The sequence below is a fragment of the Nasonia vitripennis genome, chromosome 1 (genome assembly GCF_009193385.2).
Source record: "Nasonia vitripennis strain AsymCx chromosome 1, Nvit_psr_1.1, whole genome shotgun sequence".
NCBI lineage: Eukaryota > Metazoa > Arthropoda > Insecta > Hymenoptera > Pteromalidae > Nasonia > Nasonia vitripennis.
The window spans coordinates 24,604,504-24,628,903 of NC_045757.1; the positions used below are offsets into that span (position 1 = coordinate 24,604,504).

Sequence of the window (24,400 nt, forward strand, 5' to 3'; positions counted from 1 at the left end):
ATCAAGTGCTACTCGCGCGGATAAAAAGCTACGAATGAAAATACTCCAGCGATGACAGGAGAGCATAAGAACATGCTGAATATATTCTGCCTCTACGCAGACACACGCACACACAGACACAAGTGTCCCTCGGATTGAATTATTTATAGTCCGAGTAATCCCAACGCAAATGAAAAAATTAGAAAGAAATTCCACCTCGCTCGCCTGATTACTCAAGCCTATTCATGCGCTTGGCTTATAGCATCACGCCCTATATACCACACACACACGCTAGCTCGCGCTCTCTCGGCGTTATTAGAATCCCATCGAGTTCCTCCGACGCCGCTGCGTTCGACCTTGTACGCCGCGTCCTATTCAGCGTCGGTTTTTTTTCGCCGAGCACATTATTAATTGCAGCATTAATCGCTCGGCACATACGTATATAGTATACGTATATTACACGCGAAGTCCGATTGCGATCGCGCTAAAGTGCCGTGAGTAATGATCGAGCGCAGAAAACGAGATGTCTTTTTCTGCCTTTTTTCGTCCACACTCATCGGAGCTACAACAAATTAAAGCGGCGCTGGTCGATTCTTCTCGCAGAGAGCCATATAATTTCGCGTTAAAAACGCGCCGGCGCGAGTGTATAAGTATACACATCGAGAAAGTAAAGTCGGAGCGAGGGTTCAAGGTTGTTATACGTCCCTTTTTCCTACATCGATCCTTTACGAGTACTCGGAAAAAGCCCGGAGGAAAAGTAATATACGGATCCCGCAGTCGCCTTATCTTCGGCGATATTCTTTCACTTATTGGACAGTCAGCACAAATCGATCTTAACTCTCCGTATATACGCGCGAATCAAATCAGCAATAAAATTCTCCCGGAATAAAAGGAAAAAAACTCCCCGAGTACCACTTCCCACGCGAAATAATTAATCCACACGAGCTCGCGTCCCAGCAGCACACGTGGGTATAAAAGAGCAAAGGGACAGCAGCAGCAGCAGCTGGTTATTAAAAAAGACAAAGTATCGGCGACCGATCTCCAAAAATCGAAAAACTAGCGTCGCCCCGCCCAGCTCTCATAACTCTGGTAAAAACTTAATCGAACTGTGCACGCTGTAGCAGCGGCACACACCAAAAAGTCATCGATCACCGAAGCAACAGCGTCCTGCAGCAAAGGCACGCCGTACGATACAACACACACACACACACACACACACACACACACACATATATCGGCATCGGCATCTATCCTGCGCGGCGAGCGAGCGAGCGACCGGTGCACCTGCACCTTCTCTTCTCTCTTCTATACGGCGCGGCGATACCAACCTGCCGAGAGTAAAACACGCAGCGCGCGCGCGAAGGAAGCCCCAAGAAATTGTAACGGCTCATTATCCCCACTATGCTTGCGTTGCTCTTTTCTCTCTCTGTACTCTGCGGTGTAAGGTGTGCAGGTACGTACGCGCCAGCGAGATAGCCCCTCGCACGCTTTTAGTCAGATAAGTCGGAAGAGAGAGAGAGAAAGCAAGAGGAATTTTATGTTTTTCTGGCGTGTTTTATTGTCTGCGGAGGCAGAGCCGATGCCCGAATAAACGCGAGACCGAAGACCGAGAGAGGCGCAGCAGTTTTATATGCGCACGATGCTACGCGAGAAATTTTGAGTGCTTCGCGGGTGTGCGAGCAAGAGAGAGAGAGAGAGAGAGAGAGAGAGAGAGAGAGAGAGAGAGAGAGAGAGAGAGAGAGAGAGAGGCAGCAGCATTCCGCGTTGTGCGATTATTTTACGGCTCTCTGCATTTCGTAGATTGTTTAGCGAAGAGCTTTACATCATCACTTCTCGGTAAAACGCGCCGAGTACTTACGAGCTTGTTTCGCTCGCTGAGCAAACAGCCAATGACTGATTAAATATAACCTATAACGTTTCATCGACGTTGAGCCGAATTCCTCAGCCCATCATCGTATAGTCATACGTCGGCGCACATAAAAGCCAAAAGCATTTCATTCATCCAAATTCGCCGCGACTAGTTTCCACTTTCGCGGAAACGAACAAAAAAGGGAAGCCGCGCGTCGATTTGTTTACCAACACGCGCAAACCGTCGCGCCGCCGAATCTAAACATAGGCAGCGAGTTTGACCGCTGCAAGCGTAGTCGGGGCCGCGCGGCGTCGACTTTATCTTTTTCGCCGATTCCGAGCGAGAGAGCAACGCAGCGCAAGTCGAATCGGCCCCGCGTCACTTTACCCGGCTGCACTTAGGCGCGGACTTTCCGCCGCGAGCTATACAGTTTTCATGCTGCCCCTTTTTTTCTAACTGCGGGCCGCTGCTGCATACGCGCAGTGTATTTACTCCCGAGAGGGACCCGTGGAATGCGCTGCATCGCTCTCGCCGACGAGAACGAAATCGCTCGACTATTTCACGCTTGCACACGTCTCTGGCTTTTTCGAAAAATTCGGTACACCAAGATTCTCGGAATCGCGACTTTCACGCCTCTTTGTTTCGCGACGCTCGTAAAATCGGCGCTTTGGAAACTCGCTAACCTAAAAAGCCGGCCGGTTCGCGCGGACACACACATACACACGGGGGAAAAGTAAAAAGCACACCAACCTTGAATCGATGTGCAGCCGAGCAGCGCCAGCATCAGGAGTCCGTTGATCATCTTGGTGGGCCGTTGAGTCATCATTGTGGTGGAATTAGTCCTCCTCGTCGGTGTCCTGGTCACTATGTGGTATCAGCGAGTTCGTCGAGGACGAACGCAAGAACAGAACAGTTTAGCACTGACACTAAAATTCCAATGCGCTAGCGGTGAAGCCAGCAGCAGCAGCAGCGAGTGTAGGAAAAACCTTCACAAAGCCTGGACGCGTGTGTTTTCAGCGAGAGAACGTCGAACAAGAACTTGTGTCACCAATTAATACAATACGAAATCGCGCACGCTGGAGAGATAACACACTGCGGCAAGTATCTGGAAAAGAGTGTCCCGTCCGGGCGATAGCAAGAGATAATGATGCCGTAGAAAAGCTAGTACTGCACGTACGCTGTGTATGTGAGCACGAAAGGTGTGTACAGGTGAGTTTTATATATGCAAGTATAGAGAGATATACGAACGGATACAGGCAGAGAATAATGCACGGATGCTCTCGTGCCCAAAGCGAACGACCGGATAGCTCGGCGCGCGAAGACCGTCTGCCGGCGCGCGCTTTCCCTTCGCCGCGATTCGTGCGCGCTCGGCCCGAGCTACGAACTCGCCCGAACACGCCTTCGCTCCCCTCTCCCCGTACTACGCGCGGCAGATACTGTACAGTATATACTACGTCCGCGAGCTCCGCTATACGCGCGCATGTATATAGGTATATATTGCAATAAGCGGGCGCGCGCACGCGGTTTCCGTCTTGCTTTCTTTCTGCGGGATAGCTTTTTCTCGAAAAAGATCCGAGAAGAACGATAAAAAGATAAGTCGGCATTTTCCTTTTTTCGCCGAGGTTCGATTAGGTCATTGAGATTGGCTGCTTCATTTGGACTCGCGGGAATAAACATTTGCCGGGGAGTTGTACAGTTGTGGTTTTTATGAAGGCGACGACGAATTTTGGCCGGCATTGCTTGGGCCTATACAGTAAGTTGGTGTTTTATGTGAAACGCGTTCTGGTATTTAAATTGAATGGTATGTTCGAGAAATGTTCAATTACAGCGAATTTTGTTTACCTGGGAATTCCCCGCCAATTACCAGATGTGACGTGTATCGGCTTTATTAAAACTGTTGTAGAAAGTTTCGGGCTTTATTGACGTGTCCGTTGATGAGAGATCTAAAACGAGGAGTCTATAATACATGTCCTGAAAGAGAATTCAGTTCGACCTGCTCGAGTCAAGGTTGAGAAAATTAGCATAGGTTGTAGGCAGTGCTTTATAAATTTAGCCTTTCGTTTCGCAACCTTGACTTTATATGGTTCACCAGGCAGTTCGCACATTAATTTCGTATTCTAATTTTATTCTGCTGTCTTATGTTTTGCTATGGTAGAGTAGACAGTGCTACATGTCCTATAAGATCAAATGTAAATTTAATTGTGAGGTACAGTTCAAGCAAAGATATTTTCTTTAGATAGCGGAGAAATTCGCTAAAAAATTGTATTAGTCTGCTGGGGTTATAAAAAAGATCTTTTGCTCAATAAAATCTCTTCGGATTTTTCCACATTTTTCGTTTACTCGCGTTCTAAGTCACTGATAAAAGTTTATTTTGTTCTCTACGCACGGTTTGTCTCTAATTTTGTACGAAATATATTGTTCTCGTGCGCAATGTAAACAGATTCATCATAACGTAGGTATGTTGTATACACTGACAGTTATAAAACAGGATTTGTTCGAATTTTTTTATCATAAATATTTAATTTTTTTAGCGTTTACTAATTGAGTCGTCATTTCGATCATTCAGTAAAATTGTATGATTTTTATCGACTGATGACTTTTGTAATATTGGAGATAATATCACAAGCCGTGATATTTTTAATTAAATTCATTTTGTTCAAGATCATAATTTTTTAATATCGAGATATGAACACTACCAAAGTCCGTTTAAAACATTTTTTTAGTACTTTTCTTTCTTTTTAGTGAGTTTCTGATGGCTCTATACGGAATCTATACATATATGACATACCGGTATAGACACTAGGGGTGGGATTCAGCGCTTAGGACGAGTAAGATTTTTTCCACAAGGTAGCGCCACCGACTTGGTGGTAAACAAAATAATATATTTTAGATGAATTTAACAGTTTGAAATTAAAGTCGATTTTGTCGCACTTGAAAACAATAAGCGGTTTTAAAACATTACTATGTGAGTCTTAATTCTTATTAAAACCTCACGAATATATTTTAAAAATTTAAAGAAAAAAGAAAATGTAACGTTGCACTTTGAGAGAATGCAATTCTAGGCTGCAAAAATTATCTCCAAAGTATGCAGACTCGAAGACACTTAAAAGATAATCGCTTGAGAAGTTTTTCATGTTTGTTGATATCCGTAAAAGTAGAGAGAATCTTGGGAAAAGGTCAGACATTATCTTTTTCACACCGCTCGCTTTTTTCTCCGACTTTACCGAGTGCATGATTAATGAGAACACGGCATTAAGACGAATATTCTCAGCCTACGCTTTTATGACCTCATAAAAACTTGGTCGGGATGAACGTTCATTGATGCGCGTTTAGCGGTTGGTCTTCCACATTTATTTCAAATGTTATGCCCTCTTTTAGGAATCAAAAACTTCTTGCGTTCTCGTTTTCGTCTGTAGATCATAAAATTTAGTCAAAAAATTTCAAGAATGTTGAGTAATAGGAAAAATAGTTATATATAGTTATATATATATATATATATATATATATATATATATATATATATATATATATATATATATATATATATATATATATATATATATATATGTGTGTGTGTGTGTGTATGTGTGTGTGTGTGCTTGCGCGCGCGCGTGTGTGTGTGTGTGCGTGAAAGATCTTTTTCCCACTTCTGTGCGGTAGCTACATTAGCTGACTTCAAGGATTCGTTAGAGTAATAAAGAAAAAGCCAGTATTTTGTAAAGCAGAGAAACCAATTCTAAAAACTATAGTAAATAATGTGATGGATGGATTTTCGTTGCACACAAGTTTTATGAAGTAGTAGCTTCAACATGTAAATAATCCGGACATAAAAATTAACATGTTTCTGGCACTTGGGGCTATTGTGCTTGTTGAACTAATTAACTTACAACTCTTTATTTTACGTATACACATTACTAATATAGATTTCGGTACTGATAAAAATGCATTCATTTTAGATTTCACTCTTTTATATTTGACATTATAATGATTACATGAGTTTTGTTGTTCACTAGCAGTTAACATTTTTCCACGCACTCATGCTACACTGTATATTGATATTTTTAACAAAATAATATATAAATATTCTTATAAAACCATAAATCAGCGCAAAATTTTCAGCGAGACGTGTTTTGCGATAATCTGTATTAAATATGAAAGAACTAACAATTTAAAGTTTTGAACGAAAAAAATGTGATCATCGGTGATCATGTTAGAAAAACGTAAAACATGAAGAGCTTGTGGTGGTTTCGAACTTATTTCCAGCATTTTGTCCCGAAAAATAAAAAGCAAGAAGCCCTAAATAAACTGGACTCAATGGTTAGGATAAATATTCCTTTATGACATGATTTGTGGAAATATCATCATAGAAAACATTCGTGTATCGCACGCGACAATCAAAAAATTAATAATTATAACTCATACACGTAGCTAATATATAGCAACTACTACATATTTTTAATTCATAAAGAACATCGATTATTTAAAAGTAACATGGCACTTATAACATAACTTTATTCCAAAATTTTAAATATTACCTAAGCAATGCTGGCCAAATTCATTAAAGTCCACCAGTTTGTTTATTTTGTCAAGCGGCTTGTAAAAGCAAAAATAGATGGCGAGGATGCATTTTTTACTTTTTGGTTCTTTTTGAATGAATACAAATTGAAAAAATATAGTTCATTATTTATACATAAATTCAAATCAAATACGGCTTACTTAGTAAATATTCACTCTACTTATTTAAGACATTACAAATATCGAAAAGTAATGATGAGAATTAGCACTGTTAATTTATAAATATAAGTAACTTTAGGATAAGTATAAAAGTAAAAATTACATTATTTTTTATAGATTTTTTCCAAAATTTATTTGTTGCCATTTTATTTCTTCAAATAAGGGTCCTTTATAATCCAAAGGAATGTTGAAAAGCTTCATTAACGTGATATTTTAGATATCTCATTGATAAATTCATTTGTATTTATCCATTGTCAATATAATTTGTCACTAAAATCACTTTTAATCTTTTATTCTTTATTAATTCATTGGAAAATTCATACGAATATATATGTACACGTTTATTGTAATTTTATGAGGTTTTATAAATCATACAGAGTACATGGTACTCAATAAGTAAGCATATACGGTCAATCAAGTTTCAAAGAAACAAATGCGTTCAATCGATTGACTTGATTTAGAAACGACAAAAAATGGACTAAACTTAAACTTAAGAGGATAGATTCTCATAATTGATAATTTTCAACGTTTTCTATTCGAGTATTGAGTCACTTTCAAATATACTTTACCACACTCATAGTAATTAATTGAAAGGTTGATCATCCGATTTCTTTTAAAGTGAGATTATAAAAAAAATCGATTGAATATTTCGATATCATTTCAACTAATTCCCGTACTTATTTTGTCACAAATTCATAAAATACCGAATTTACAAATTAAAAAATTTATATTTCAAAATGACTTAACACTTTTACACAATCGCAGTGTTCATAATAGTTTTTTTTTCTCGAACATAATTTTATTTTACACGCTTTTGTTGCCTTTGCCTATAGATATCATTAGCGGGTGGTGGTGGTAAGTCTTCTTCTTCGCTGTCATCTCCACCTAATCTAGTCCTCTTACGATTATTGACAATGCTTTTACCATCGGCTGTTTCATCAACAATCCAATGAACGGATTTAGCTAAGTCAAACAATTTCGTGTCGCAACCATTATCCGCTATTGGCAAAGGTGCTGAAAAATAAAAAAAGACAAAATTTAATGCATTTAATCCATTAGCCGATAATACCGAAGTAAAAATCAACAAACCATAGTTCATCAATCTACCAAAATTAGTGAAGAAAATGAGTGATTCTTCATGAAGGAAATACATACCGTGATCAGGCAACTGAATTCGGCTAAAGACATCCATTAACAATTCAACTGACACAAAGGGACCTCTGAAACATCCAGGTGGTGGCAACATCGTGCATAATTGAGCTGCAGCTGGAGGCAGTGGGAATGATCCACCTAAAGGCATACGATTTGCGTTAATTTCCACATTTTCATTTGTTTGACGACTATATGAATCAAAAAAATTAAAATATGTAGATAAATTACCTGGGACAGGATGCTCTCCTGGCAATGGGTTGACTTTTGGTTTAAACGGAATCATTTGCGATAAATCAGGCCTTGGTAATGCTGCAATAACTTCTTCTGTATCGGCTACACGAGGTAGTGGACCATTTGTATTTCTATTCACACTAGACACTTCCATGTATCCAATTGATCTCAATTCCATCGGCGTGCAAGGATATAAATCTAAGAATTTGTATCGATCTACAAGTTGCGCTGTTTCTTTACCTTCAAATTCTTTAATCTGTAAAGACGTATGAAAAAATTAGAATCAGTTTTATTATCCGATTAATAATGAAAACCAGGCGTAGCGTGTTTTTAATATTTGATGATTTGATATACCAACCTTTTCTAAAACTGCACTTCGTCGTTTCTCTACTTTGACTATACTTGCTAAATCTCCAATGTTTGATTCGAATTCTAGAAATCGGTTCCATATATCGCTGTAAATAATTCAGAAAAATTAGTTAAATTTTCCTAAACAGAATTTTTATTTATTATATGTTTAAAATGGAAGTACTTGAAATACATACACAGATTTTTCGGGTTCTAAACTGCCTGATGATAACACGCGTTCAAATAATACCCTTGTGTTATTGTCCTCTAAAATAAAAAAAGACAATTACATTATTAAAGTCAAATCATGGTTGAAGTACGGCTTAAACAAATATACTGTCGTTTTTCTTACCGTTCAAATGTGACAAGTAATCTATGTAGCATAGTATGTAGTCTGGATTATCGGCGAATTTCTTCAGCCCAAGCTCAAATATCCGGAAAGCTATATTTTTATCCTTTGTACAATAGTATTCCATAAGAGCTGCTGCAACGTATACGTGATGTCTGCATCTTTGATCTTCCCTAGCTTTCTTGAACACAGTTCTGGCTGACTTGATTCCTTCGGCCCTTCTAGCAAATTTCATGTATTGTACATATGCCTACAATTAAAAGTAAATATGAGTAAAAGATCTTTTAAATTATCAATTCAATACGCGTGATTGATGGTTCTAATCTATAATTTTACGAGTTATAAATTTTAATCACAAGTAACTCGGATCATACGTTTTATGCGTAGTGAAATCTATTTGTGTAATATAACAATGTTGTAAAAAAAAAACACGCGAAAGATGTAGACTTTTATATCAGCGTTGCTTTACTATTGTTTGATTTAGTTTGACTGTTGATTAATAATAATAAAAACCAAATGGTTAATACTTACCAGTGTCGGGTCAATGTCCGTTATGTCAACGAACTTCTGGTAAATTTGGTGCACTCTTTCGTACTTAACTCGGCCCTCCTCAAAATCGGCGTGCGCAAAATACAACAACATATTTTTCGACAAAAGAGTATTGGTAGCCCGTTCGAACATTGTGGCAGCCTCGTCGCTCAAATTTTTCGCCGCATTAACATCACCTTTCTCTGTGAGAATCTTAGAGCTAAGTTCGAGAAAATGAGCGGCCTGATGCCAGACAGCCGGGTGGTGGCCTAGGCACAGCAGGCACTGCTCAATCGCAAACATGACTCTACGAGCGACCAGCGACGTGTCTTCGGTTCTCAAAGGATTGCTACGCTCCCAAGCAATATATTTTTTCCACAGTTCGACCTAGAAATTATTCAACATACAACTTAAATAAAAGAGGAAAACGCTGCTGCTTCGACTCTCCCTATTCGAGTGAGCATTTAAGGGTTAGATCGAATCGAATATCAGTTCTCATCATGTATCCGTATGGCAAGGCGTGAATTTTTTTGGAATAATCAAAGGAAATGGGTGATGGTTTTTTCCTATGAACGTATATTCGTTTTTAAAAATGTGGATATGATAAAATTGCGTAAAATTTTAATTTTTATAAAATCGTTTTATAAATTTATTTATATATTTATAAATTTATAAATATCATTTGTATACCTAATAGAATCAGTTATAAAATAAAAATAATCGATTGAAAATGTAATGAAAATATGAGTATCTGAGGTGGGTCATGCAAAGCGCAGGTAACAAGGATTAGGAAATTCTTCCTTCAATGCCTTGGATAATGACAAGTTTAGAATTTTATTTCGATTCTTTTTTAACACGTAAATGCATTTTCTTCTGCAACATGTCCCGAATTGATGAAAACAAGACCACATTGAAACAGTAATGGTTTGAAATATTGCATTGAGAATGGTTTATTTTTTATTTTACAAAAATTAAATAAAACTATGACGTGGCATAAAATAAGAACCGCAGAATTATAAATATTTTTTATTAGACATTGGTAAAATGGGATAAATAAAGCAAAATGATCAATTACTTGTTTAATTTCTTCCGGATGACCAGTTGGAGGTACACTCGGCGCACTTCTGTTCAGTCCTCTTGTTACTGCTTCCAGTTCTTTGGCTACTCTTCTGGCATTCATGTAGTCTCTCGATCTTTCTATAGCCATTTTCTCTGCAATAATAGGATTAATGTTTTGTTCGAAAGCCATGTAATCTTTCCACAATTGTTCCATGTTGATCATAGGGTTTACGACTCCACGTTGATAAACCTGCAGAAAATTCAAATGTAAAAACAAATTATTTAATAATAAAATTCCAAGTCTTTAAACACGGTTATGCGCTATATAACAATATTTTAAAGATTTTTTAAATAAAATTGGTAAAAATTTTGGGAATAATATTATTTTAAAATTGTTATAGCTTACCTTGCGTACAGCGCTTATTCTTTGGTTTTCAGCATATGAGCCAACAGCTTCGACACTTTTTAAAAATACTACATAATCGTTCCATATACTGTAAGAGTGTATATCCATTCCAATTTTATCTAAAGCAAAATCGTACGCCTGGGCCATTTTTTCTCTGAAATAATTCTTTTATTATAGTTGAACATTTTTTGAACATAGGTACATAGTTTTAAATTAGCGTTATTACTCACTTGTATGTGGCAAGACTGGCTTTTGTCTCCTTGACATAAGAAAGATATAATTTCCATAGTTCAATATTTAAGATTTTCATAAGACACCTCTGGAAAAGCTGTTGAACAGAAAATTTAAAAATTATATCATGTGTACATAATAGTTAGAGAGCTAACTATCTCCAACTGTGAAACAAGATCTCTGTGACCTCCTACTTACTCTCCAGTAAGAGTTACATAAATACTTAGGTTCTCTCCCATAATTATTATTTTGTGTATACACACATACATACATGCTTAATACTATGCAGTTCATTATCAATAGTTGATTCATTGCTTTCCAATGTCACTAATTTACATATAATAAAATAAATATGGATATTTATTCATATAGATATTGGGTAAGTAAAAATGACCAATACATCTTTGCGAATGGTTTATTGGCAGACATATATATTATTATTATCGATTTGAGAGGATATTTATGAAAAATTAATTTTAAACCAATATTTTAGTGTGAAAATTGCCTTTATTTCAAATCGCCATATTCCTAGAGTTTTTCTAATTGGATATTTATTTAAGTAATCGTGGGGATACCTTATGAGATAGAAGAGAAAAACTTAGACTCCGCGAAACAACATAAGATGAAATCATCGTATTTCAATCATGCTACTGAAATTTTCATAAATGGAAGTCCGTCATATTTATGTTATACATGATTGATAGATTTTATAAAATAACGATAAATCATTTTATGCTATTTCTAGAAAGGATCATGTTTGACTAAATGGTGATAAGTTGAAGGTGAGGTTCAATAATAATTCTTGTATGGATGATAGCTGCTTCAATGGAAAATATTTGTTTCCAATAATAAGATTTTTCTGCTGATGGATTTTTCAATCATAACCGAGGTAAAAAGGGAGAGTTTGAGACAACTCTTTTCCCAATAGTAATTATAAGTAAAATAACTGAGGAAGGAATACAAGGCTACTATGTTCAGAAGGTTATCTTCCTTTTATATTTAACTATTAAAATTTAATATAGTAAAAGAGTGTTTATGTATTTGACTAAAAAAAGTCTATTGAAGAATGCAAATTAAATTAAAAAGAAAACTACCTCCCAAACATTGTATCAGCATAGTAATCGATTAAAGAAAAAGTGCCTTTTAGTGAAGATAAAGCTTTTTATTCACTTCACGTAATTTGCAAAGTGTTTATGTAACATTTCACACTGCTTTTGATAATATATGCTTTAATTTTAATATAGCATACATCAAGGATTGTTACTTAGTGTATTTTACTGTATTCACTTTATAATTGAACGCATTAACCACTAAAGGGATATGGTGAACGGTAGTTAAATAAAATGAAAAAGATTTCTCATAATGCATCCAAAGCACAATATAAATGACAATGTTTTATAAAAATATCAAACTTATTTTACTAGCATCACATTTCTACATAGAGTTTCTCTATGTAAAATATCACAGCTCTAATACTAATAATACTTTTTCATTTTCCTTAAATTGGCCTGATCATGTTTATTTTATACATTCTTTTCTTAAATCTAAATTTTTCATACAAGTATGTAGAACTAATAAACTCTGCATAAACATACCTTTTCCACTTTTTCAAAGTTGCGCATTTTCATCTGCAACAAAAAATATTCATGATTAATTTTAAGTTGATCAGTATGAAAACCTGAAAAAGAAATCTTGAACTGCTTTTGACTTACCTCTTGTTCTATATAAATTTTCCAGTATCGACCTGCTGATGGAAAGACAGTTACGAGTTTCTCAAAAACTGGTCGTACTTCTACGATAGGCCTGTTTTGTGCTTCTCGAATAAGGAGGCTCCATGCCTCAAGATCAAACTGTGTTTCTTCAATGGTCTTCTGAGCTCGCTGCAGCTTTTCATTGCCCCAATCCTATAAGACATTTTCAATTGAATTGTTAAATTTCAAAATCACAGTCTTTATAATTTCCAAAGTTAATTCTTGGTGCTTATATTAAATGACACATTACAATGCACTTGTTTAGCTGACAATGTGCTTTGGAAATCCGAGTTTTACAATCAGCGTTTCTGGAGTATTACTTATAGAGCATTCGACATACTGAAAAAAAATATGCTGGCATACTAAGGGGGCGCACATGCGCGATGCGCGGTTCCAAAATTTTCGGTTTTCTAACCTGAAGTGAACTTCTGAAGTTTCCGTAACTTTGAAGACACCCGCAAAAACTATGTCCATTCAGACAGAAAATTGGCGTTTCTCTGTATTTGAATCAACCGTTTTTGTAGCTTCCAAAGCGCAAATCGAAAATGGAATACCGAACCGTTATGTAAGCTTTAAGAGACGCGGGTCAAAGCAAAAATTCATTCTTGAGGATAACTTTTTTATTCAATCAGACTTACAAGCATCCGACGCCTACTTAGGAGATACATTTTGAATAAATTACTGCAACAGTTTGAACGTGATATCCAATCTCAATTTCTCGAAACGCTGAATAAATTGAGGGACCCATTTACTTATTAAGGTCTCGACCGAATTTAACCACGAGTTTCGTAATCGCAGCGCAGATTCAGCTACATTTACGTATTATTATTGCAGTCCGCACGTAGCGTACGAAAGCGTGCTTACTCGTGTGTACAGTACAGGGACATTACTTGGTAATCAGTAGTCACGTATCCTATATAGCAGCGAAGATATAATAGCACACAAAGCTGGCGTTATAAAAAGTTTTGGAGGTTAAGTACGGACTAGTCACGTCTCTAATCATGCGTACATCGAGAAAATCTCATGCTCAACTTCTCCGAGAATTTCGGTAGGATAAAACAAGAACAATACTCACAAAATGATCGTTTTCGGCCATGGCTGAGAAGAGCGGAGTCGTTGCTCCGAAGTGCGGCGTTGTCGAGACGGCGCCAACAGCAGAGAGTACCGTAGTCCTGCGTTGGATAGAAGCTGTATTGATTCCGGTCGACTGTATAGCTGCTCTTCGCACTGGTCGACGACTGGACTGCGATTCGCGACTCTGCGAGGTACGAGGTATAACGCAAACTGTGCGTCGGAAACCCGCACTCGATCACAGCCACAAAACGAAGCGTGTGCAAGAGCGAAGCGATCGCGACTAGATCATGGTCGCTGCTGGCAATGGCTGTATGCTGTTAGCTGTATGGCAGCCTGGTAGCGACTCCGCGCCTCGGGTAGGGGGACGGGAGGGGAAAAGAAGCCCAAATACTACGCTATACTCGAGTGCGGATGTTGGCCTTGATGTTGCGTAGAAGATGGGAGACTGGGAATTAGAGGGGGGAGCGCTGAGCGAAAAGTGAACTGGTCGACGACTGATTATCAGAACGTGCAATGCTATTGGGTTAGAACGGACTCTACTTTATCGACCTGGTCAGATAACGTTATGCGGTTATTTATTTATTTATTGACGAGGTTCATGTACATATATGCTAGCTGTTAAGTTGTATTATTGGTTTTGGAAAAATTAATTGTTATCTAAGAAATATCAAAATAAATGTTGTAAATAGAATAAAAGCAAATTTGATAAAAAATACATCACGTTCCTATGTGCCGTGTGTTTTATAAAATATACATGGTGTAATTAATGCAGTATAGCTATAGTACTGAATGTTTAACGAGAAATTGAAAAATAAAGCTCTAGACGGTAAAGTAGGGAACTACAAAATTTGAATAAAATTGAAAAATTTAGAAGCGCACTACTTCTCTAACATTTCTATCTTTTTTCTGTACAATTGCCAAGTTTTTCCACACTTGCTTTCACAGATTTTTCATAAAATTTGTCAGAGGCAGTTGAGGAAAAATGTCCCTCCTTTTCATCCGATCTTCCACACACGAGTTTGCTTCCACAAACGCGGAATAAAGAAATTACAATAAGCGTTAAATCTATGAGATATTCTTTACATTGATAAAAGGAGATTGGCCTATTTTCGCGCGTATCTAAGACCGTAAAGTGGCGCCCTCCCGTAATGTTATCGCCATTGACGTCACGCGCACTCTCGTTCGAAAGCAACGGCCGGAATAAGTGGAACTTTGAACCTAAAACGACCAACGTCGAATCCGCATAGGTAGTCTCTGTGTAATATCTACCCTCTGGGAATTTATAGCTCTGACGTGATTTCGCGTGTTTTTAAATATATACAACTGGTGAGAATGTACTTTTTAACCCACTACTATAAATTATTAATAATATATATGCGGAGAAAATGTCTCGCCGTGTAATGTAACAGAACAATTTATTTTGTCCGACATAAAGAATCTCGAGATTAGCCCACGCGTGTGCTGTACCATCAATAAGCCTGGAACGATCTGACAACTTTCCGATACGTCCGTATACTCTATGTCTTCGTAGAACGTGTAACTGGTTAAACCGCTAAAAATAGCATACACCTTCTGGTACCTTGCATTGTGTGCATAAACTTGTCTGATATGTGCATAACTGTGTCTCTCGATGATTAGCTGCTGCTAACAACGCCGGGAACTCCTCGAGTTTTCCCGGTGCGCATTTCATGCTTGTCGATGAAAATCTGGCCGCATATTGTAGGAGACGTCGAATACGGATCAAAGAGTGTCGTTGCGTGTTATCGAATTCGTGTTTTAAATACGGTCCAATGCGGAAATGGAACTTATAGCTGACTGCCGCACTAATAAATGATAACCATAAACCAAGGTCCTCGAGTCTCCTATGCAAACAAAAAGAAACTGCTCGCTTCACCGTCAATACACCCACGCACAATTATTTCGTCAAAGCACACGTTAATATATCACGTTTCGCGCAGGTGCGCATATCGCGCTGTCTTATCCTTCACAATAATTGATTGTTATCTCCCTGCAAGTACGCCGGGGGCTTCCTTTGAATACCGCGTCAGGTCCTTGTAGCGCGTATACACATCTATATGTATAGCTGGTATATAGGGCGGGCTCTTTAACGCGGTCGAGCAATGATTCGCCGAGGTTATCGATCAGCTGATCGCTCTGTTTACATGCCGTACACTCGACGAATGTGTCGGAGAACGTGTCGTCGCGGGGGCGCTAATTCCGCGTACGTATACACCCACGAGAGGGTGAATATAATAGCGGCTATGTGTAAAAAATAGACGCGTGATAAATCGCTCGGTCCCCTGACAGTTGGAGCGCGGGCAAGAGCTTCTCCCTCTTTCTCTCTCTCTCTCTCTCTCTTCTTTAAAAAGGAGGAAAAGCAAAGTTAAAAAGCACGGCCGAGTTTGCTTTCGGGCGTCGATAATTCATGTAATAGTTGAAGATTCATTTTTGCACACAATACCCGTAAAGCCTGGCATCGAGTTCTGATTTAAAAATAAGAGAAGTATCGACAGTCTTTGCAAACAGTCCTCATCCGAATAAACAATAAGTTTTCTTAAAGTGCCCTTTTATATGACTTTCTATAGGTAAGGAGAGAACTTAAAGAAATTCTAAAAGTTAACCTTCGAGACACCTAAAGGTTGAGGAGTGTCCAGCCGAAAGGTATCTTTATGCAGTGGCAAAGATCTCTTCCAAAAATTATAAATGTAATCTTGTAGCCATCGCAACGATCACTTTAAGAGCTTTGCGACTGCATAAAGATAATCTTTCGGCTGGACACTCCGCAACCTATAAGCCATCTTAATCGATTCCTTTCAGAATTTCTTGTAACCATCTGTTTACCTATAGAGAACGTTAACTTTAAGGGCGCTTTTAGAAAACTTGTTATTTACTGGATTATTTATTTAATTTACATGCACTTTATAATTTTACGCATTCGCAATGCCGAATCTTAAACGCATACGCCTATACTTATCATGCACACGCATTTTATAATAAATTATAACTTGTACGGTCTTATATACTAACTACCATAAATTCTTACCGCTTACGAGTGAAAAAGACTGGACACCACCTGGCGGCAGTAGTCTACAATAGTCACTTTTTTCACCCGGAGATATCTTTCTGCACACTTTTTGTACACTTTCAGAAGAGATTTCGTATACAAATTTTAAGTATATTAGCATACAGCTTTTTTACAGCTTTTCGTGAGACTTACAGTCATCTTGTTTAGGCGCTCTTTAAGGTATCATTTTTTAGAATTACTTTGACGTCTCTAAGATAGGAAACATGGTAGAAAAAAGAAGTCAACTAGACAACGTTTAGAAAACTATGATATTTCTGAAATTTTTTCCTACACAAGAAATCTTAAACGAAATGTCAAAAAGTATTCTAAAAGTGATCTTTAATGAATACTATTTTAGTGCAGCAATACGTATCTTGGCTGATGAAAAAGATGTCAAGTTGATAACTTTAAGAAATTCTCAAAGTAATCTTTAAAAAGGTAATTTATAAGATATCTAAAAAGCTCGTTGACACTTTTATATTATCTCAAAGCTATCAATTTGAAAACTTCTGGAAAATCTTAAAGTAGTCTTCCGAAAGATGGGTAATAAGATATTCCAAATTTCATTGAGCTAACTAAAAGGCATCTTTTTAATGTCTTTTAGAAAATCTTAGAGAGCTCTCAAGAAAGATAAGTTTTTAGATGTCCAAAAGTCCGCCAGTGTTTATTGGGATATTAAATAAAAAGCTCGCAGAGCATCTTCATTCAAGATATTCGATATAGCGACTGCTGCAGAGTTTTTAGAACTAATCAAGCGCACCAAGCAGCGCAGGAGCATAATATCGAGTTGTAAAAATATTCGGAGCGTGTCCGGCGAATGAAAGAAGCTCTGCCACGCGCGCACTTACGTTCGCTTCTTATATCCAGTCGCAGAAGCTAGAGCTCTCGCGACGCAGTTTAAATAAAAGCAGCGGCGGCGGCGGCAGCGGATCTTCAATTGACGTAGCGAACGCAAGCACCGGCCAAGCAAGCAAACAGACAGGCGGGCGGGCAAGCAATGGCATAGGGGACACACACATGCACACACGACATCGCCGTCCTATTCAATTCCAATTATAGGATCAAGAAACGATATTCATTGGGATTGAAATTCGACGCGAGTGCTCGTCGCGCGTCCGCTTGCGCGAAAAAAGGAAAAAAGTGGGGAAAAAAAAAATAAAAGATAATATAAAAGTTCACTATGTGCGCGCAGGAGACGAATGTAATCCGCCTGGACTTTGGACTCCAACTTTTTTCCGTACGCGCACGGCGTACACGTGTTGTCGCGGAAATAATAATGTCCGCTCGCGGATGTATAAGGGCCTGCGCGCCGCAGTAATGGGCTTTTCGCTGCGCAACAATGAACCGCGGACCGGGAGAGATTCCGCCTTTAAGGGGGCACACCACCTTTAAAATTAAAATCAAAATTTTTCATTAAAAATGTATAAATACTCATAGAAAAAGTTTTATAAGCATATTACTGATTTTTTTATCAATTTTTTATTAATTTTAACATAATTATCATGTAACTTTTTTTCTATGAAATTTAAACCAAATCCCCTCATTCATACCATAACTAATGTACTTTTAAACAATATCCTGGAGCTTGAGCTCATTTGGGCCATTCGTTCCTTTGGAATCTTACGGTCAGTGAATTATGGACTCCCTACTATACATAGGTATTATAGAGGTATATATAAGGTCTAAAACCATCAAAATAAAAATAATTATGTCTAAGAATAGTAAAAGAAATTTGGTTTATTTATATAAGTATTTAGAAATTTCGATTTTAATTTCAAAAGTGGTGTGCCCCTTAAAAGAAGAGCAGCTTTGCTCGAGGTATGTTGCTTTGCGGGCCATTGTTGGACTATAGGCGAGTCTCCTCGAATTCAAAAGTTCGCGTCTTCTGGACTAGTGCAGGATAAGGTGAATGTTAAAGTTTTCGCAGTCTGTGCGCTGCGGGTCGTCAAAGTGTAAATTCATACAGTAGGCTGATGAAAAATACAAAAGTTCCCTGGCTCACCTGCGCTCACGCGCGAGTCTCTTTGCCTTCCTTGTATATAGAGAGCGAGCTGGGAGAGAAACTTTCTACTTTCCCGATCGCGAAAACACTGTACTCGACTTTTAAAAGTTCGATCGAACGAATGAGCGGCTGACTTTGTAATTATGTTTTTCATCAATGAAATTCATTCTGCATCTGAATGTGTATGGCGATTTACCACGCAATTTTCCACTGCTTGAACTTTCTGGCTCTGTAAGTATAGTTTCTGGCTGGCGACGGTAGGTGACGCGTAGGCACTTTTCAACCTCCCTCGCCATTATCCGCGCGCCTATAACCTATTGATGTTTCCTGATATAACTGCCTGGTTGCTCGAAAAATTAACGTTACGCTGCAGCTTTATATCCTCGCTGGTATAAGGGTAACGTCTGCAAACCCAAATATATGAGTCAGAGTCCCGCGTCGATCTCACAGTGAAATCGCGTTAAGCTCAGAGTAGTGTGTATGTACAAATACCGTACATCTTGTTATAAATATATACGATACAATCTTATAAGAGTATCACGCCATTATACGCGTCAAGGTGTAGCGTCAGCGTGTGCAAACCCGGCGTAGCCAAAAGAAAAAAGGCAGAGCGAACTGTGTTCTTCACACGACGTATACCTAAAATTACAGGGTTTACAGAGTCAGAAAATTGGGCTGTTTTGACGTTTGTTCAGTGCAAGTTTATATAGAACAAGAAAACAAGGACTTGTAAACGGCAAATCGCTTTATTCTGTAATTTTCAGTTATCCGACCGATTGCTTCAATGTGTTCAAAAATGAATATCGAATCACCTCTGCTCGTCTTGAGCGCTTACCGTGATCAGTATTTTAAGGCTAGTATAATCTACATAGTTGCAAAAGTTGTACGTTAAATACGAATTAGTCTAGAAGCTTTTGCCAAGTATCTTCACAATAATTTTACAGGGTTCTCAAAGTAAACAAGACGAATTGCTCAAAACCTCTACTACGTTGTACGTCGGAAATCTGTCGTTTTATACGACAGAGCAACAGGTGTACGAAGTATTTTCGAAATGTGGAGACATCAAGAGAATCATCATGGGTCTGGACAAGTACAAGAAAACTCCATGTGGTTTTTGCTTTGTAGAATATTATTCAAGGGCCGATGCTGAACGGTGTATGCGTTATATACATGGAACGCGACTGGATGACAGAATAATAAGAATAGACTGGGATGCTGGCTTTGTTGATGGCCGACAGTACGGACGTGGCCAAACTGGTGGACAAGTGAGTAGACTTTGTCGGTGTCTTTATTATTCATTCGGATATTTACTTGACAGTCGTTTACTTAACAATGTTCATGTTCTAGTTTAGAGATGAATATCGAACAGACTTTGACAGTGGCCGAGGGGGCTTCGGTAAGGTTATCCAGAAGAAATTAGATGAATTGAAGGACCGGGGAGAAGATGAGATGCAAGTAACCAACAATAACGAAGAAGCATGATACTATTTAACGAAAACACTTTGTAGAAACATTTCTTGAACTTGATCAATTACATTCACATTTAAGTTGTGAATTATTTAAAATTATACATCCTGATATAGATACTGTTTATTCTGTAATTAGATTTTTAGTCTTTATATATCATTGTGTAGAATAGAAAATAAAATAATTTTTAAGGAACGAGACTTAATTAAACGTACGTTTTATCTATTCTTCAATCTTGGGATTTAAAAATCCGGGTATTGAAAAAGGATGATTGGTAAATGATTATTCTGCCATACTTTATAAAATAAAGTGTTCAACCAACAATTGCTTATTCGATGTCATATGAAAATGAAGTACATTGCTGACTGCCTTTTATAAATCAGTTGAAAAAGTTATAAGTAGTGCCTATAAGTGCACGTAGCGCACACTTCTTAGAATCCAGTATTACAAAGTTAACATTGTAGAAGGTTCATTTAGAAATCGAAGCATCGCAAGGGAGTTTGAATTACGCTCGTATAACTGGACGCTTGTGTAATAAACCCATTGAGCTTTACCAGTAAAAAAGGAGGGTTCGAATGAAAAATTGAAGTATATTAAGTTGGCGCTTTCGGTGTCACGTGACTGGGTGATAAAACCAGCTTGGCAATTTCCTTTCGCGCATCCTCTAGTTTTTAAAGGATCTCATGATTCTACGAATAAGGCTGTTTTGTGTGCCTCCGTTGAGAAAGAAGTGTTCTCTTTTATAGTCCCAGTAAACGCAATGTTTCTAAGGCTGCACTTACTCTTCCAAGCGCACGAGGAATTTGATTATAAAGTTTAATTGTGTCGTCGCGTGTATTTCGATCAATTCAAATGAATAAGATCTATAGAACTAGATTTAAAGTTTAGTGTTTGGAATACAAAATTTAATCAAATGAAAAAAGGCAAAGAAGAATCGAGTACTTTTTTTAGATTTAACGACGCTGACTTTTGATGTGAAATCGGGTTTGATATAGCGCATGAAGCTGAATCGTCGGTAATTTTACAATCAAATCAACGTCATTGTCAAACTTAATTAATGTACGTGTAACTTGCGCAAATTTTTAAGCTTTATTGAATGTCTGTGTCACGAGCTTATATATTGAAGCATTAAATTTATCAACTCGATTGAACGATGTGATTTTAATGAAATATTGAGGATAAAGTTTTCTAAATCAATGTTAGTAAACATGTATGATACAACAGATTAACGAACGGTTCACATATCAAAATATTAGATATAGTCAGTGTTATATCAGCCAATAACATACGCTGTAGTGAATGCTATCTCATAGAAATTTCAGAACAAAAGTCAGAATTGGGCTTGTCAGACTTATGAGCTATACTTTATTAATTTCTACATAAACAATACATCATTGTCATATAATACACTTGTGAAGGCGCAGAAAAATGTCTGTGAAATTAAAAACCCTTACTTATACATATACACGCATACATTCCAGTTGACTCTTAACAGGATCCAACTTAAATGCGACAGTTGAGCCAATCAATTCAAATTTTATACACACATAATATATACATTATCAGTTTCTACAGGCATAAGATTAAAAATACACTTTCTCACATTTTCTTAGAATACCTTATGGATTTTGGCACCATCTTATACGTTTGTTACATCAAACAAATTGTACTAATGTATGACTTTTATCATTTCCGTATAAATCGTTAATAAGCTTTCGAGCACAAGTTTGAAGCCACATGTCAAGAAATAAGGGACAGCAACCATGATCACGATTTTTCTGAATTTACTCAGGTTCGTTGGTAGAAGTCTGGAACAATAAGCTGATAATTTTCCCTTCGGCTGTCACATCTCGCAAATTTTCTTTACTACTCTCGAAGAACTTGTCACCCAGAATGGCCAATTTCCCAATTCTTCTCCTTCTTACAACGTTCTAGGCCGCGGACAAGCTTCGCTTCCTCGGGCATACGCAAGTTCTGTCCTGCATTTCGTATAAAATTCTGAGTATTCCTAACAAGGCCTCGCGATTTAGACAATTACGGGAATAACGAATCAATTCGTCGGTGTCGGCGCCGTACTCGAGCAACAGCCTGAAGGTCGAGCCCTTCCTCTTCTTGACGTCTCCGGACACGTTGAGGGCGTAGAACATAGGTGAAAGACCATAATCATCATTGGCGTTGACATCGGCCCCATGGCTCAACAACTCGAAGGCTGCGTCGAAATCGTGTAACAGGCAGGCTTCGTGTAGCAACGAGCGCTGATGTTCGTTCGATTGAAGCATCATCAGCCAGGCAGGGCTTAATTCACGCGAATCATTGCTTACGGCATAACAGTATGCCTGGTACGCAGTCCTGGACCAGGCGTCTCTTACATTGACGTCGGCCCCGTGATTTAGAAGCAACTCGATCAGTTCGAAAGTGCATTTTGGATTTCCCACAGCCAAGTGAAGAGGAATTTCGCCGCTCGAGCTGCGAGAGTTGATCAAGTTGTCGTTTTTGAAATGATTCAGCAGGACTTGGACGAAACGTATGTCCCAGCCTCTGCCGCTACCGAATTTCCTCATCGCGAGGTGTACCGGCGTATCGCCAGAGCTCATTTTACAGCGAGTTTGGTGAAGAGTAGTGACGGACAAACAAAGTTGTGGATTGAACGGAAGCTGCGAGTCGTCGATCAGTGTCTGGGGCACGTTCGTAGTTGATGTTACTCTTGTCGTGGCTTTGCGGACACTGAGGCGGGGGGCTGCCTTAAAGTTGTTGCGGGAAAACGACAAGCTGTTTTCCCCTCCCTTGTCCACTCTCGGTTCGTAGCGTCAGGCTTCGGCTGGTTCCGTCGGAAAACCGTTGCCGTGGGACTTTGACGGGCGCCCGGTTCGGCCATGTTTGAAGGAAAGCGTCGCTGCTGCAGAGAACAAACACCGCTTGATGTACTAATTTTTCAACCTTTTTCTTTAATGTGAAATCTTCAAAGCTCTTTTAAAGTTACCTCAACTAAAACTCTCAACTGCGATACCCGATCGCAGCATCAACGTAATAATTAAACCTACGAAAAGACTCAAAAGGCCTGAATAAACGAACAAAAAATCGTCCGTGCAATTAATCTGCATTGTACGGGATCTTGCACCGAAGCCGCATCGATTTTCCAGCCCCCGTAAAGTAAAGCCTTCCAGCTGCCGTATAAGAAATTCCAATAACTCCGCAAGTAGGGTCTGAATTTTCTATTTTCCTAGCCACCTGCTGGGGCCTCCACAGTTATTTGCAATTTAAAATTCCTTTGACAAGGCCAATCGAATCGGATGAATAGACAGATTTTTCAAAGGCACAAACCGCGCTATTCCCTTCGAGCGTCGTGTTTATACGCCCGCCGCGAGTGTACCGTCAAAGCCCCAAAAATCCCGAAACCCAGTCGAGCTTACCGCGAAAATTGAAAGACTTTTCATTCGACTGCGCTCTGGATTTCTGGTGGGGATTCCTGCAGCCGCGAGATTTACCGCTCGGAACTGCGCTGAGCGGCGCAAAACCAGCGATGCAGGCTAATTATCATAATAGATTTCGGTCTTGCCTTCATCCACGAGCGTCGGGAAAATATCGAGAGTGAAGGAGCGAAGCCTCGTTAAATCTGTACGGGGGCTGTCTTCGTCGGTTGGACGGGGCTTAATTCGTCGAGGACACGCGGTAATGGATTGAAATGAACGTCGCTACTTTGTGAACGAAGCGAAACATGAAATTTTCATATCCTGGCGTAAAATATGAGGAAACGTGTCTAGACTCCACTCGGCTAGAATTCTAAACGCGCTATAGTAAATGTACTTACTTTAGCATGATATTACATTTGGCCTATATGCATAATTTTTTCTCGAAATTCTCTCGAGAGAAATGGAAAAGCGCTGGTCTACGGACGATAAATATTGGAGGTAAAAAATTTTCGAGGCAATATTTAATTTGAACACATCTTTACGTGGATTCATCTAATAGTAATGAAATATTTGGTAGCTTTTAAGCATTTTTTTGTCGTTTTTTGTTCACTAAACTCGATTTCGCTTTTTGGAACACGTGACTTTTTAAAAGCGTCGCGGAAGAGTGCTGTATCACTGTTCCATGTCACATCTGCTAGCTGTCCGGTATTGACGGCGATATTAAAATTGGTCGTTTTTAAAAGCCGTTTTGTGCTGCTTTTTTTTC

General features: G+C 38.4%; 4 protein-coding genes across 14 annotated transcripts in view; 1 reads left to right on the forward strand and 3 right to left on the reverse strand.

Moving 5' to 3' along the window:
• LOC100677935 (fasciclin-3) overlaps positions 1–3,169 on the reverse strand; it is a 296,183-nt gene extending 293,014 nt beyond the window's left edge. For 8 of the 11 annotated variants that reach the window (XR_004228377.2, XM_031933540.2, XM_031933541.2 and 5 more), the window contains exon 1: positions 2,579–3,169. Coding sequence is in view for 9 of the 11 variants with exons in the window: in XM_031933540.2 (XP_031789400.1) it covers positions 2,579–2,654 (76 nt within the window). In the remaining 2 variants the exon portion in view is untranslated. The remainder of the gene's footprint in view (positions 1–2,578) is intronic. The other 3 variants (XR_004344696.1, XM_032597825.1, XM_031933544.2) reach the window with 1 other exon arrangement.
• Positions 3,170–5,778: 2,609 nt separating this feature from the next.
• LOC100115839 (suppressor of forked) lies at positions 5,779–14,206 on the reverse strand. Its single transcript, XM_031933650.2, has 13 exons — positions 13,693–14,206; positions 12,579–12,770; positions 12,462–12,494; positions 10,866–10,963; positions 10,636–10,789; positions 10,246–10,479; positions 9,174–9,557; positions 8,646–8,892; positions 8,491–8,560; positions 8,304–8,400; positions 7,943–8,201; positions 7,718–7,852; positions 5,779–7,576 (listed from the first exon to the last, which is right to left on the reverse strand). The coding sequence occupies exons 1-13, from the start codon at positions 13,711–13,713 to the stop codon at positions 7,362–7,364; spliced, it is 2,139 nt and encodes a 712-aa protein (XP_031789510.1). The 5' UTR covers positions 13,714–14,206; the 3' UTR covers positions 5,779–7,361.
• Positions 14,207–19,077: 4,871 nt separating this feature from the next.
• LOC100115874 (nuclear cap-binding protein subunit 2-like) lies at positions 19,078–20,429 on the forward strand. The gene is made up of 3 exons (XM_001600420.5): positions 19,078–19,610; positions 19,702–20,022; positions 20,105–20,429. Exons 1-3 carry the CDS (start codon positions 19,542–19,544, stop codon positions 20,237–20,239), a joined length of 525 nt encoding a protein of 174 aa, XP_001600470.2. The 5' UTR covers positions 19,078–19,541; the 3' UTR covers positions 20,240–20,429.
• Positions 20,430–22,108: 1,679 nt separating this feature from the next.
• On the reverse strand, positions 22,109–22,785 carry LOC103316023 (ankyrin repeat domain-containing protein 39 homolog). The gene is made up of 2 exons (XM_008207517.1): positions 22,263–22,785; positions 22,109–22,203 (listed from the first exon to the last, which is right to left on the reverse strand). The coding sequence occupies exons 1-2, from the start codon at positions 22,783–22,785 to the stop codon at positions 22,109–22,111; spliced, it is 618 nt and encodes a 205-aa protein (XP_008205739.1).
• Positions 22,786–24,400: the final 1,615 nt, after the last annotated feature.